Here is a 12,972-nt window from a genome sequence, read left to right on the forward strand (position 1 = left end):
ATCTTATTATTTCCTGAAACTGAGTACTATAAAGCCTTTTGTTATAACTATGTATTGAAAGTTGTGAGGTTATTGATCTGGAAGGTTTATGGCTTTGAAGAGGAAACAGGATTCGCCAGTAATGTGAGTGCGGGATTAGGATGAACAGTGAATGCTTAAACAAAATCTAAATAATCCAGGCAGGATGGTACATAATCAGCCTGCTTGGGATCAGGGAAGTACTGTGAGTGCAGGATGGGAAAGAAGGTGGGAGTGGTCTGCAGTCTGTTTGCAGCCTGAGCTGGAAGGTGAGTGGTAGATTCAGTGTAGTGCGCCTGAAGGTGAATTACAGATTTTCTGTTAAATCCAGAGGAGTCTCTATTCCATGTTTGTGGGATGAATAAATGAATACACAGTGTGGTAGAAATGGTGGGAAAGGTAGCCAGGAGCTCTGTGAAGACAGAAGGGCTGCTTGACCTTGCAGCATGTCTAGAATGTTCTCTTTGCTTGGAATTTTTCTTCCTTTTCTCCATCTGGCTGATTCTCATGCACCTATTTGGACTTAGCTGAAACATCCAGCCTGTGCAAAGATGTTTTCTGGATCTCCTAAAAATTGTATGCTGAGCTCCCGTAGTCTTTTATACTCTGTGTATATTAGCCCTCGTCCACTATCCGCACAGTAACCCAGGTCACCTTTTCTCTCTTCCCCATGAGCAGTTGTCTGTTTCTGTGTAGCTGCCATCTCTAATGTAAATGGGTAAAGCGTTGACACTGGATGCAATTCTATTGATGGACTGAATGAAAAAATGAGTGAATAAAATAACATGAAAAGAACTCCTACTAGAGGTAAATCTGGAGGTGTAGAAGAAAAGATGAAGAAGAAAAAAACTGGACAGAATTTGACAGAACATGAGTAATGGAAGGAGTAATAAGTCAAAAATTTCTTTACAGCTTCTTACTCAAAATTTTATTTATTTATTTTGAGATGGGTTGTATGTAATATTATAAAGGGAAAAAAATCTGCCAATTCTTAAGTGTAATCCTTTAGAAGGCCCTATCCCAATAAAAATAATACTAAAGCATTAAAATAAGAATTAAGCATCAGAATAAATCCCAAGCTTTCTTCTGTGGCTGTGTTGTTTTGTGACAAGCTCACTAGCACATTATTTCTGCAGTTTATCTTTACACTTTTTGAAAACAGACTAGAGTTTATTTACAGAGTAGGCATCTACCTGTGAGACAATCAATGTAAGTGCAACATGTGTGAGATCTCCCAAACCCCATTGGGGAAAGCAAGGTCTTTTAGGACATAGTGTGGGACCTGGTTCTACCATATGACTGAGAAAGTTGTATTTGTTCAGATTTCATGCCTACATTTTTCCTTTTTGCTAATTTTTTGGAGCCAAGCCCCAGGACCTAGATGCTATCCCTGAGCTTTTGAGCTCAAAGCTAGTGCTTTACCACTTAGAGCCACAGCTCCAGGTTTTTTTGGTGGCTAATTGGAGATAAGAGTCTCATGGGTTTTGCTGTCTTGGCTGTCTTTGAACCAGGATCTTCAGATCTCAGTCTCCTGAGTGGCTAGGATTCAGACAGGAGCTACTGGCACCTGGCACCTGCCTACTTTTAGTTGGGCACATGGGATAGCAAGAGCAGCAGCCATGGAAATAAGAAGGCAAATCCTGTTCACCCAGCCCTTACCTCACCAATCCAGCTGTTTTGCCTTTTGCTCTTGCTTGTGAGTACAGTGCTCGGCCCACAGTTTTCTCCTTAATGGTACTAGTAAATGTTGTGCCATCCACAGTCCTGGAAAACAATAAGGTAGCCAATCAGAACAGGAGTCTCAGCAAAATGAATGAGTAACAAGCAACCAATCCAACAAAGCTGATTTAATGAGCAGATCAATGGCCACTTTGTATCAATGAGAAATAAGAAGAGACAAATAGCCTGGGGTCAGTGGCTTATGCTGTAATATGGCTACTCAGAAGGCTGAGATCTGAGGACTACAGTTCAAAGCCAATCCAGGCAGGAAAATCTGTGAAACTCCAATCTTCAATTCACCAGGATAAAACAAGAAGCGGAACTGGGCTCCACTGGTAGAATGCTAGTTTTGAATAAAAAAAATAAGAGACAGTGCTTAGGTCATGAGTTCAAGCCCAGAACTGGCAAGATGTTAGGTAATTCATTGGTTCTCACCCTACAAACTTTCCTTTGTATATTATTGTTTGTGTTTAAGCCTTTTTTCATATTCAAATTTTAACACTCGAATTTCTTTTGGGGGGGGAGGGGTCCGGTCGTGGGGCCTGAACTGGGCCTGGGCGCTGTCCCTCAGTTCAAGGCTCAAGGCTAGCGCTCTACCACTTAAGCCACAGCACCACTTCCGGCTTTTTTCTTTTTTGCTTATGTGGTGCTGAGGAATCGAACCCAGGGCCTCATGCATGCAAGGCAAGCACTCTACCACTGAGCCACCTTCCCAGTCCCAACGCTCGAATTTCTTTAGGCATGCCTTTACAATAACTAGGAGAAGTACAGGTGAGTCACTACTTTGCCAACTTATATTTGGTTCATCAGATAATTCTTTGAGAACTAAGAATTAAGCATAGTCTGGGGTATGCATAGGACAGAAAGTATCCCACCAAAATTCATCTGTTGAAATATATCCCCCAATATTATGGTGTTAGAACATGTTAGAATATGTAATTAATTAGGTCATGAGAGTCGTAGGGTCCTCATGAATAGGACTGTGTGCCCTTACAAAAGGGAGTCCCAAGAGCTGACTTGCCCTTTTCCACCATATGAGGGCAGCACAAAGACAGCTATCATGAATCCTGAAGTGAATCTTCCCCAGAGCTGAGGCTGTCAGCACCTTGGCCTTCGGCTTTTCAAACACCAGAACTATGAGAAATCTTTTTTTTTTTTTTAAATGCTGAAACCTACCTAGTTTGTGGTAATTAGTCATAGCAGCACCAGCTGACTAAGACAGGGCGGTACGCCTCAAGAAGTGAGACCTGCCCTGCCCCAGAACAGTGGATGATTTAGGTCAGTGCTAATGAGGAGGGTGTTTGAATCATTGAGGAGAACACTACCCGGTTTAGGGATGTTAGCCCACTGAGCTCCCTTCTCATAGCTTAGCAAGAGCCTTCTCCCTTCTATAGCTTGGAATGCTCCCTTCCTAGGCAACACTAAGCTCATGTAGTAAAGGCAGTAAATAATCAGCCTCCAGCCCCCCTTTACCTTGAGATGGCACTCCTCTGTGGGCAGCTACCACCAAATAAGGCAGCAAGAGTCCCTCAGAGTGGCCTTCAGGTCTGTGCAGCTGCAGGGCCCCTTATCTACTACTTGGGCAGCAGCCATGAATCCTAGACTGCCATGATGAAGCCCCTGGTCCACAAGTTCACACGGGGGCCTCCACTTCCTAGGCCCTCCTAGCTTCTGTAGGTTATATAGGTCACCTCAGATAATAGCTGGCACTTCTTCTCACTCCTCCCTTGTGAGAAGGGGTCTTGCCAATCCCTTCACTGGCAATGAACCTTTCTTTGTTCTTTGTACCTGGATGTCTGTGTGGTTCTCTGACAAAGTCTAATATATTCTTACAGAGGCTCTGTGTAGAGTTACTTACATGGAGAAGTTGGAGATGAAGGCTCCTTTGGGAATCTGAACATCGAACACGACATTCTGAGGTTGTGGAGAATGGTTCACCAGTTTGCTCTGGATGATGGTGTTGGCCATTCGAGAAGTAATGGTAGACTGGACTTTATAGCTGTAAAGTGTTACCTGATCGGCATCCTCCTGAAAGAGGAAAAACAACATAATGGTACCCACAGAGAAAATGTAGTGCACCATATATATATGGTGTCAACCATAGTACATTGAATTTGTCGCAAACCATTCTAGGGCACTGATAAACACATGGCTCAGGAGCTATTAGGCTGCCCCTGATTCCTAGTAACAATGCAAATTATTTTGCAATAATTTGTGATGCCTTTTAGCATCCTGAGTCTTTTTTTTTGCCAGTCCTGGAGCTTGAATTCAGGGCCTAAGTGCTGTCCTTGAGCTCTTTTGTGCAAAGCTAGTCCTTTACCAGTTGAGTCACAGCTCCACTTCCAGCTTTTCTAGTAGTTAACCAGAGATAAGACTCTCAAGGGCTTTCCTGTCCCACTGACTTTGAACCGTGATCCTCAGGTCTCAGCCTCCTGAGTAGCAAGGATTACAGGCATGAACCACAAGAATCCAGCTGCTTTCTGAGTCATAATATGCTGAATTCTTTGACAAATGGATAAAGGCCATGTGGTACATACACATAGTGGAACATTATTCAACTACAAAGAAGAATAAAATTATATTGCTTGCAGTAAATCAATGAAACTATGGTTCATGCTGAGTGATATAAACTAAGTTCAAAAGACAAATATCACATATTTTCTGTCATATATGAGATCTAGACCTAAAGTAGTAATAGCAATAAAAATTTAAAAATAATAATTATTATGAAAGGAGGACTGTTGGGAAGAAATCAGCAGTCAGGTGGTAGGGCAGTGAAAATGATTGATACACTATATATATGCATGTATGAATGAAAATATCATAAGGTCAGGCATGGTGGGTCACAACTTTAATTCCTCAAGAAATGGAGATCAGGAGGATTTTAGCATAAGACAAGCTCTGATAAAAGTTACTGAGTCTATCTCAACAAATAATCTTGGTATGGAGGCATATGTCCGTAATTCCCGCTATATGGGAGGCATAGGTAGAAGGATTATGGTCTGAGGCTGGCCCTGGGCAAATTCATGAGACTCCATCTGAAAAATAATTAAAGCACAAAAGGGCTGTGAGCCTGGCTCAAGTGGTAGAGGGCCTGCCTAATAAACTTGAGTCCCTGAGTTCAAACTCCAATGCTACCAAAAGAAAAAAGAAACTATCACAATGAAAACCAATAAAAAGTGTAAAAAAGGTGGTGAGAGGAGGAAGGAAGAAAGAAAGAGAAGAAGTAATAGAAGAGGGTGAATTTGATTGAAGTACATTATATGCATGCATTAAGGTTATTGTAAAAACCAAGCTAAGATAAAAACCAGGCTAATATACTTGCTCTTTTCCCCCTTAAATATGAGCTCTGATGGTCCTGTCTGTACAACATAACCTACTTCCTGTATGTATTCTCTGGCTACAGGAAGACCTGCTTGGACCATCTTAGGCACCTGAGATATTCCAGGAATTTTTTTTTAATTTAATTTAATTTTATTTGTGAACATACTGTACAGAGGGGTTACAATTACATGGGCAAGATAATGCGTACATTTCTTACCAAGCATTGCAGCCTCCTCCTTTGGTTTACCCTTCACATCCCTTCCCCGTCTCCCCCCTCCCCCCGTTCCAGGAAATTTTTTTTCAGTCTCTATGTTAAATAAAAAATGTCATACTGGGGACTGGGAAGGTGGCTCAGTGGTAAAGTGCTTGCCTTGCATGCCTGAGGCCCTGGGTTCGATTCCTCAGCACCACATAAGCAAAAAGAAAAAAGCCGGAAGTGGCGCTGTGGTAGAGTGGTAGCCTTGAGCTGAAGAGCTGAGGGACAGCGCCCAGGTCCAGAGTTCAGGCCCCATGACCGGACCCCCCCCCCCCCAAAATGTCATATTGGAATAAATACATATGTTGTCAGAAAAACTGAAGAAAATAAAGAAGACATTTGCAGTTCTTGGTTCATCTGACCTGATTGCAAATACTTTGCTCATTCAATGCTGAATTTTAGTGACACTTCCAAAGAGAGTTGAGCAAAGAGTATTTCAAAAGCTAGGTAAATACTCTCAATGACATAGACAAGGAGACAACCAGATTGGTTTTCAGGTAATGGTTAACGGGAAAATCATTCAGACATCAATCTGTAACAAAATCAAAGCAAACGTACCATCTTTTCTCCTGACTCTTCGGAAAGGCTTCTCTGTGGAAGGAAGACAGAGAGTTACTTGTTATGTGCATGGTATTTATTATCTTCAGGGTGGAAAACTACTCTCTCAATCCAAAAGTTTTCCTTCTATAACTTAGCTATAGTTCATCCAACAGAGCCAAGAAATAAATGTGTTAATAGTTTCAGAAAACTATTTGGAATATCCTCAAAAACTATTTTTGTTTTGTTTTGCTTCCAGACTTCATCCAACAACTTTTGCTGCATGCATATGGCTATGATACAATCCTAAAACAAATATTTTCATTCTGTTTTCCTTTGGTGTAATTAGGGTTTCTATAAGGCCTTCTGCTAGGTAGGCAGGTGCTGTGCTGATTGAACCAAGCCTCCAGCCCATTTAAATTCTTAAAATTATTACTTTACATATTGTATTATTCTTAAGTAGTTCTACAAAAGGATTTCAATTGACCACTCGGGCTCTTCATAGAGTCTATTATACTTCAGCTAATATAAATAATGATATTGTACCAATTGTTAGGAAACAGAAAAACTTGGAACAAAGGATATTATGTGAAGCAAGCCAGACCCAGAGAAACAAAGGTTGCATCATTTCCCTCATGTGTGGTAAATAGAATCCTCATGTGTGGCCCCATGGGCTGGGAAGGTGGCTCAGTGGTAGAGCGCTTGCCTTGCATGCCTGAGGCCCTGGGTTCGATTCCTTAGCACCACATAAGCCAAAAGAAAAAAGCCGGAAGTGGCGCTGTAGCTCAAGTGGTAGAGTGCTAGCCTTGAGCTGAAGAGCTGAGGGACAGCGCTCAGGCCCAGAGTTCAGGCCCCACGACTGGACCCCCCCCCCCCCAAAAAAAAAAAAAAAGAATCCAAGTGGTCCCATCTTTTTTTTCCCTCTGGTTATTTTTGATACAGGCTCTTACTTTTATCCCAGGCCAGTTTGGACCATAATCTTCCTATTTATGCTTCCTGCCCTAGCTAGGGTGACAGGAACACCTTACCAAACTCAGCTTTTTCTGTTGAGATGAGGTCTCATGAACTATTTTGTCCAGGCTAGCCTCCAACTGAAATCATTCATAAGCCTCCGGAGTAGCTAAGATTACAGGTGTGAGCTACCTCACCTGGCTCTAAAACAAACATTGTTTTAAATGAAGACATTCAATCAAGGTCGTATTGAGCATCATGCATTCCCTTCTGTCTCTCTGTCTGATTTGCTTTGTGTTTGGTTGAAGAGCTCTTGACATTTCACTCTTGACACTGCACTGCTGCTCTCACTGTGAAGTGCTCCTTCTACACCCTGATCCCGTGTAGTGAACCCCTTCTCATCCTCCAGATCACAGGGAAATTCTCCCTAAAACCTCAACTTGATGAGGTCAGCTTCCTTTTCTGTTTCCATAGCAGCATTTTCTCTCCTTCAGAGCATCCACGTTGCTTTATGGTTATCTACTCTACATGAGCGATGACTTGGTTAAGATCTGTCTGTTTCCTTCAGGACTACAGGGCCATCAGTGTGTTCCTGCCATGAGGAGCTTGCAGCTAAGCACAGCGGCTGGCATCTGGAAGATTCTCTGCTCTTGAGCACCATTTGGGGATTATCCACATAAACACCCGTGGGCCTGGACCAGTGGTATCACCTTGCTTTTGGAAGGTGAACAACTGAAGAGTGATTGACCAGTGGGTTACAAAATCCACTGTACTCACAAACTGACATGCTGACTAGAAACCCCTTTGCACAACTACTTAAGGATAATAACGATAAATATATTAAAAATGCAGGGTTCAGGCTTGCCTGATTTGAGGTGAGTTGAGGCTTTAGGGGTGCTATGTAGCACCAAGAGGTCTAGAACTGCCCCCTCCCTTTCTGAATGCGAGCCTGCCTGACTACATTCTCTCCCCCTCATCCAGGTGAAGAACCTGACATAGATCTTCTTTCCTGTTGTGTTTTAACATTGCTGATCTATAAAAGCCTGGACTTTAGACAGTCAAATATTGAATGACAAAATAAGTCAGCAGTGAGTTGAAGGTGGGTGAATTCCTTCTTTCCCCGTATGTGGACACTGGGGAGCAGTCAGGCCTTCCTGGCTGTGCAGAGGATGTACCCCATTCCTCACCGGGACTTGTCCATGCTGTCTCCCCCAAGGGCTCTCTGAGCTGCTCCCCAAGACAGAGTGACCCCACGAAGGACAATATATGTCCACAGTGATTGTCTGGGTAAAGAAAAGCTCTCCAAACTTCTGTCCTAGAATAACATCATAATCTTCCATTTTGGGGGGGTGTGTGGAAATGATATGATGGTGAATCTTTTAAGTGGCCATTATGCCTGGAAGTTTCTAGAAAGGTCTGCAGAAATACACTTCATTTTTACATTTCCAAGTGACTGAAATGCCACTGGAGGCAAATCTTGTAAGAGATATCTCCATAGCTCTCTTACTTCTTCAATCATGATTTCTTTCATGTATTTTACTGTCGGGAAGTGCAGTTTACCCTACCTGATGCCTCCGGTTTTCTGGCACAAATTGAAATTTGCCTGGGGCCAGTTCCACCAGATCTTCATATTCTGCAAACTTGAAAAGAAATTTTGGATGAGTATTATTTTGCAACAAAATAGCCAGAAGAAAAGAGGTAACTGGTAGTGTTCGTGATTCATGACACAATTTCACATTCTTTCCTTTGCCCCCGAACAAGCCCAGTCTCTATACAAAGTTTTCTTCAGTGCATTTATGTTTATTAATTGGGTCTTAGAAGTGAATAAGTGGAAATTCACATCTTCAAATATGTTAGATGCATACATTTATTTTTATGTCCCCCTGGAGATGATCAGACAATACAAAGAGCCCAGAGTGGTTAGTAGTGAATGGGGAAATACTTGGATAGAGGAACGTTGGCATTAGCAGTGTGGGCCTAGACAAATATGAACTATCTATCTCCTTTACCTTAATGTCGCTATAGAAGGAAAACTAGTTAGAAATGATTTTAAGACTACAAACATATTGGAGTGTCTTGCCTTCTATAGGAAAGCCCCTACTCACTGTGATAGATTTCAAAGTATTGGAATATATAATGTGGAACAGATGATAGCTTCTAAGCAGAACAGATTTTTTTCCTCCTGAAAACACACCATATCATATTTTGATATGTTTGGAAGGAATCCATTCTTGAAGTATCACAGCTATTAACTTTTGCTAGAATAGTCCTACAATATATTTTCTTTCTTTCTTCTTTTTTTTTGTTATAAAAGTAGCTCATGTATAACTTTCAGAATGACCTGAGCCAAGACTCTTCTTCCACTGGTATGGCTGAGGATCCAAAGTAGAGAACTTGAACTCCATGGTGCTTATTCTGTGGTGCCTGGCCCCTGCCCCTTTAATAGGAGTATTTGAAATGTCCTCATCACACTCACCACTGTTTACTTAGGTAGGAAAAACAGTGTGCTTTGATAATGATGCTGAGTAAAACATGATGGATATTTCTTCATCATCATACTACCAATGATTTTTTTACGTGCCAATACTAAGGTATGAATTCAGGGCCTGGGTATACTTGAGTCACAGCTCCACTTCTGGCTTTATCTGGTGATTGATTGGAGAATTAGAGATAAGAATCTCATGGGCTTTCCTGCCTAGGCTGCCTTCGAACCACAATCCTCAGATCTCAACCTCCTGAGTTGCTAGGATTAAAGGCATGAGCCACTGGTGACCAGCTCATCAATGATTATTAAGAATTTACTAATTTATACACCATACTAGTAGTTCTTAAAAGTGTACTAGTTCATGCATTGCATTAGTTGTTTGACACACATAATTTTTTTTTTGGGGGGGGGGTCCAGTCGTGGGGCCTGAACTCTGGGCCTGGGTGCTGTCCCTCAGCTCTTCAGCTCAAGGCTAGTACTCTACCACTTGAGCCACAGCCCACTTCCGGCTCTTTTCTTTTTGCTTATGTAGTGCTGAGGAATCGAACCTAGGGCCTCAGGCATGCAAGGCAAGCGCTCTACTACTGAGCCATCTTCCCAGCCCCGACACACATAATTTAATTCTTGTAACAATCCACTGGGCTAGGGCCAGTCTATCATTCCACCCTAATTTTTTTTTTTTTTTGTCAGTCGTGGGGCCTGAACTCTGGGCCTGGCCGCTGTCCCTCAGCTCTTCAGCTCAAGGCTAGCACTCTACCACTTGAGCAACAGCGCCACTTCTGGCTTTTTTTTTCTGTGTATGTGGTGCTGAGGAATCAAACCCAGGGCCTCATGCATGCAAGGCAAGCGCTCTACCACTGAGCCACCTTCCCAGCCCTATTATTCCAAGCAAGGAATAGCAATTTTGCACCATCAATAAATGCTACAGTATGATGTCTGACTATGGAACTTGACTTAATTCTGCAAGACCTGTGAACCTCTTAAGAGGCAAATATATTCCAGAAATTATGCCAGCACACATGTGTACACTGATGAACATTCTCTCAAGTTTCCAGTCTCCACAGAACAAGTTCACTGAATGCCAATTGCAATGACTATATGCACTGACCATATTTAAACCAACAGCAGGGCTGGGAATGTGACTCAGTGATAGAGTACATGTCTAGCATGCTTGAAGCCCTTGGTTTGATTCCTCAGTACCACATAAACAGAAAAAGCTGAAAGCGGCTCTGTGGCTCAAGTGGTAGAATGCTAGCCTTGAGCAAAAGAAGCCCAGGGACAGTGCCCAAGCCCTGAGTTGGAGCCCCAGGACTGGCAAAACAAAAAAACAAACAAACAAAACCCAAACTTAAACCAACAGCAAGTAATTGTCTGGAACTACTTACTTCGGAAAGGCCATCTGTGGGAATTTCAAAAGGTTGTACTTCCAAAAGAAATACCCAGATGAGAAAGTATGTGAGTAGCTTCATTTTGCTGGGCAGCTGTGCCAAGTTCCCTGGAGCATATGGTCTGGGGAGAATTGCACTCCTCTTTCTACTGAACCAAGTTCAAAGGAACAGCAGAGGAGCACAGTTCATTTTTAAAAAGAAGAGAAAGAAGTAAAGCTCTCTAACTTTGTTCAACACCAGGACAAATATTTGTTCTGGAGCTGAAACTTGTGTTGTGGGGGTGGAAAGGAATACCAAGAGGTCATTCAAACAGCAAACCCAGGAGCCATCACTGGGTGGAAGAGTGAGAAGTCAGGGTCCGATTGAGGGTTAGATGTTTGTGCCTTTTTTATGTTTAACATTTTGCCTTTTCAGTTTTCTTCTGATGTCACAATCAGGAACCTAAATATAATTATCCTCGATGTTCAAGGATCAAAGGAGGAACTATGCTTGGAGCAATAAAACCAGACAGAAAACACTAGAGGAAAAAGTTTCTGTAAACCAATTTCTTTCGCTGAAGTCAAAGCAGGAGAAATTTAGGGAAAAAAGAGAAGAAACACATGGTTTTCTGAGCAAAAAGTTTGTGGTTAATATTTTCCTCCATCTTAACTGAGTACCATTACATACAAAGAACGGAGATGTTGTTTAAACTCAGGGCTTTGTGCTTGCAGGAAGCTGCTCTACCACTTCAGCCAGACCTTCATCCTTTTTTTTTGCTCCAGTTATTTTTGAGATAGTGCCTTTTTTTTTGTGGTCTGGGCCAGCCTGGACCTTCATCTTCCTAGGTATGCTTTCCACTGTAGCTGGGATGATAGGCTGAGAAACATACTATCACACCCAGTTGTTTTTGTTGAGATGGAGTCTTGTGAACTTTTTGTTTTTCCCAGGCTGAGCTGCAACTCTACTACTCCTCATCTCAGTCTCCTACTAGCTAGGATGATAGACATGCACTACTACATCCATCCATCTTATTCTCCTGAGATGGAGTCTCTTGACTTTTTTTTTTTTTTTTGTGGAGGGTCCTGGAATGGTTTCAAACCATGACTGAATCAATCTCTGCCTTGGGGTGGGATTTGAACTCAAGGCCTTATTCTTGCTAGGCTTAAGCCATGTGTCTAGACTTAAACATTTATACTTTACAAAGATCGCTTTGGGAGTAGTTCAGATGATGGAACACACAGTTCAAGAAACCACAGACCTACTTAAGGGTCTCTGACAGTGCTGCTGGACAGTCACAGATAAAGGCTGTGGTAATAAAGGAATGGTTCCTAAGGTATTCATGAACAATATCAGAAACTAGTGTAAAATACCAAGTATGCACCTAGCCTTTGATATTTAGAGGTGGCTATGCCAATTATTGTTTAGTAACAATAACAGCAGTGTATAGATTGATGAGGCTATACATTATCAGCAATAAGAAAATGTAGCCACGAAATTAGTTATTACCATGTCACCTAGATGGAGAACGTACAGACTATTGACGTTTTTTACTTTGGGAGAATAGTTAAGACCATTTAGCTTAGAAGTTAGCTTCCTAGCCTCATAATTCTTCCTCCACTGACAAGCAGTGAGAATTTAGTTCCTTAATTTGTAAGCTTTACTTGTGAAGTGGGAGTGGATCTCCTACTGCTATAAACTGAATTGTGTCCCTCCCATGTTCAGACACCAAAGCCCTCACTCCCAGGTGGCTGTATTTGTAATTATCTTAAGATAATTAAGCTTATGTAAGTTATTTATTCAAATAGAGCACAAGAACTGAGACTTGTCTGTATTTCTTTTCCAAGATCTTCTCTTCAACCTCAAAACTTACATAGTAGCAAACATGTTGGGGAAATACCGTTTCTGGAATAATGGAAAAGAGAATAGAGATCTACCTTTCTCTTGTCTAGAATAAGTCCTTGAACTTTCACCAAATCAGGTGGATTTCCTGGCCAATCCCTGTGGTAAGATCTGGCCACAGCTTTGCTTTCTCTGCCGAGATAATGTCTTCTTTTTTTCTTTTTTTGGTGGGGGTGTGTGTGGAAGAGATGAAGACCCAATGGCATGTTTTCAAAAAATAATTACGATTTTCAAAATTCTGGTTCCTCCCATAGATTCACTCATCTTGGATGATTTTAATCACCTATTTGGAGTTATCTCAAAGGACATCAAACCAAGGAAAGCCTGGGTCCCACTGCCTTTCTCATGCTGATAGTCTGCCTTCTCCAACCCCAGGTCTCTGGAGAGCCACCCTGTTTGTTCAGTCTTGATGTTCC

General features: G+C 42.0%; 1 protein-coding gene across 1 annotated transcript in view; it reads right to left on the reverse strand.

Moving 5' to 3' along the window:
• Positions 1-10,759, reverse strand: part of Itih2 (inter-alpha-trypsin inhibitor heavy chain 2) — a 31,147-nt gene extending 20,388 nt beyond the window's left edge. The window contains exons 1-5 of the mRNA XM_042686148.1: positions 10,676-10,759; positions 8,371-8,445; positions 5,876-5,908; positions 3,596-3,765; positions 1,678-1,782 (exon numbers count right to left, since the gene is read on the reverse strand). Coding sequence (XP_042542082.1) covers positions 1,678-1,782; positions 3,596-3,765; positions 5,876-5,908; positions 8,371-8,445; positions 10,676-10,759 — 467 coding nt within the window. The remainder of the gene's footprint in view (positions 1-1,677; positions 1,783-3,595; positions 3,766-5,875; positions 5,909-8,370; positions 8,446-10,675) is intronic.
• Positions 10,760-12,972: the final 2,213 nt, after the last annotated feature.

The sequence above is a fragment of the Dipodomys spectabilis genome, unplaced genomic scaffold (genome assembly GCF_019054845.1).
Source record: "Dipodomys spectabilis isolate Male_0828 unplaced genomic scaffold, ASM1905484v1 ptg000096l, whole genome shotgun sequence".
In the NCBI taxonomy this organism is placed as follows: Eukaryota; Metazoa; Chordata; class Mammalia; order Rodentia; family Heteromyidae; genus Dipodomys; species Dipodomys spectabilis.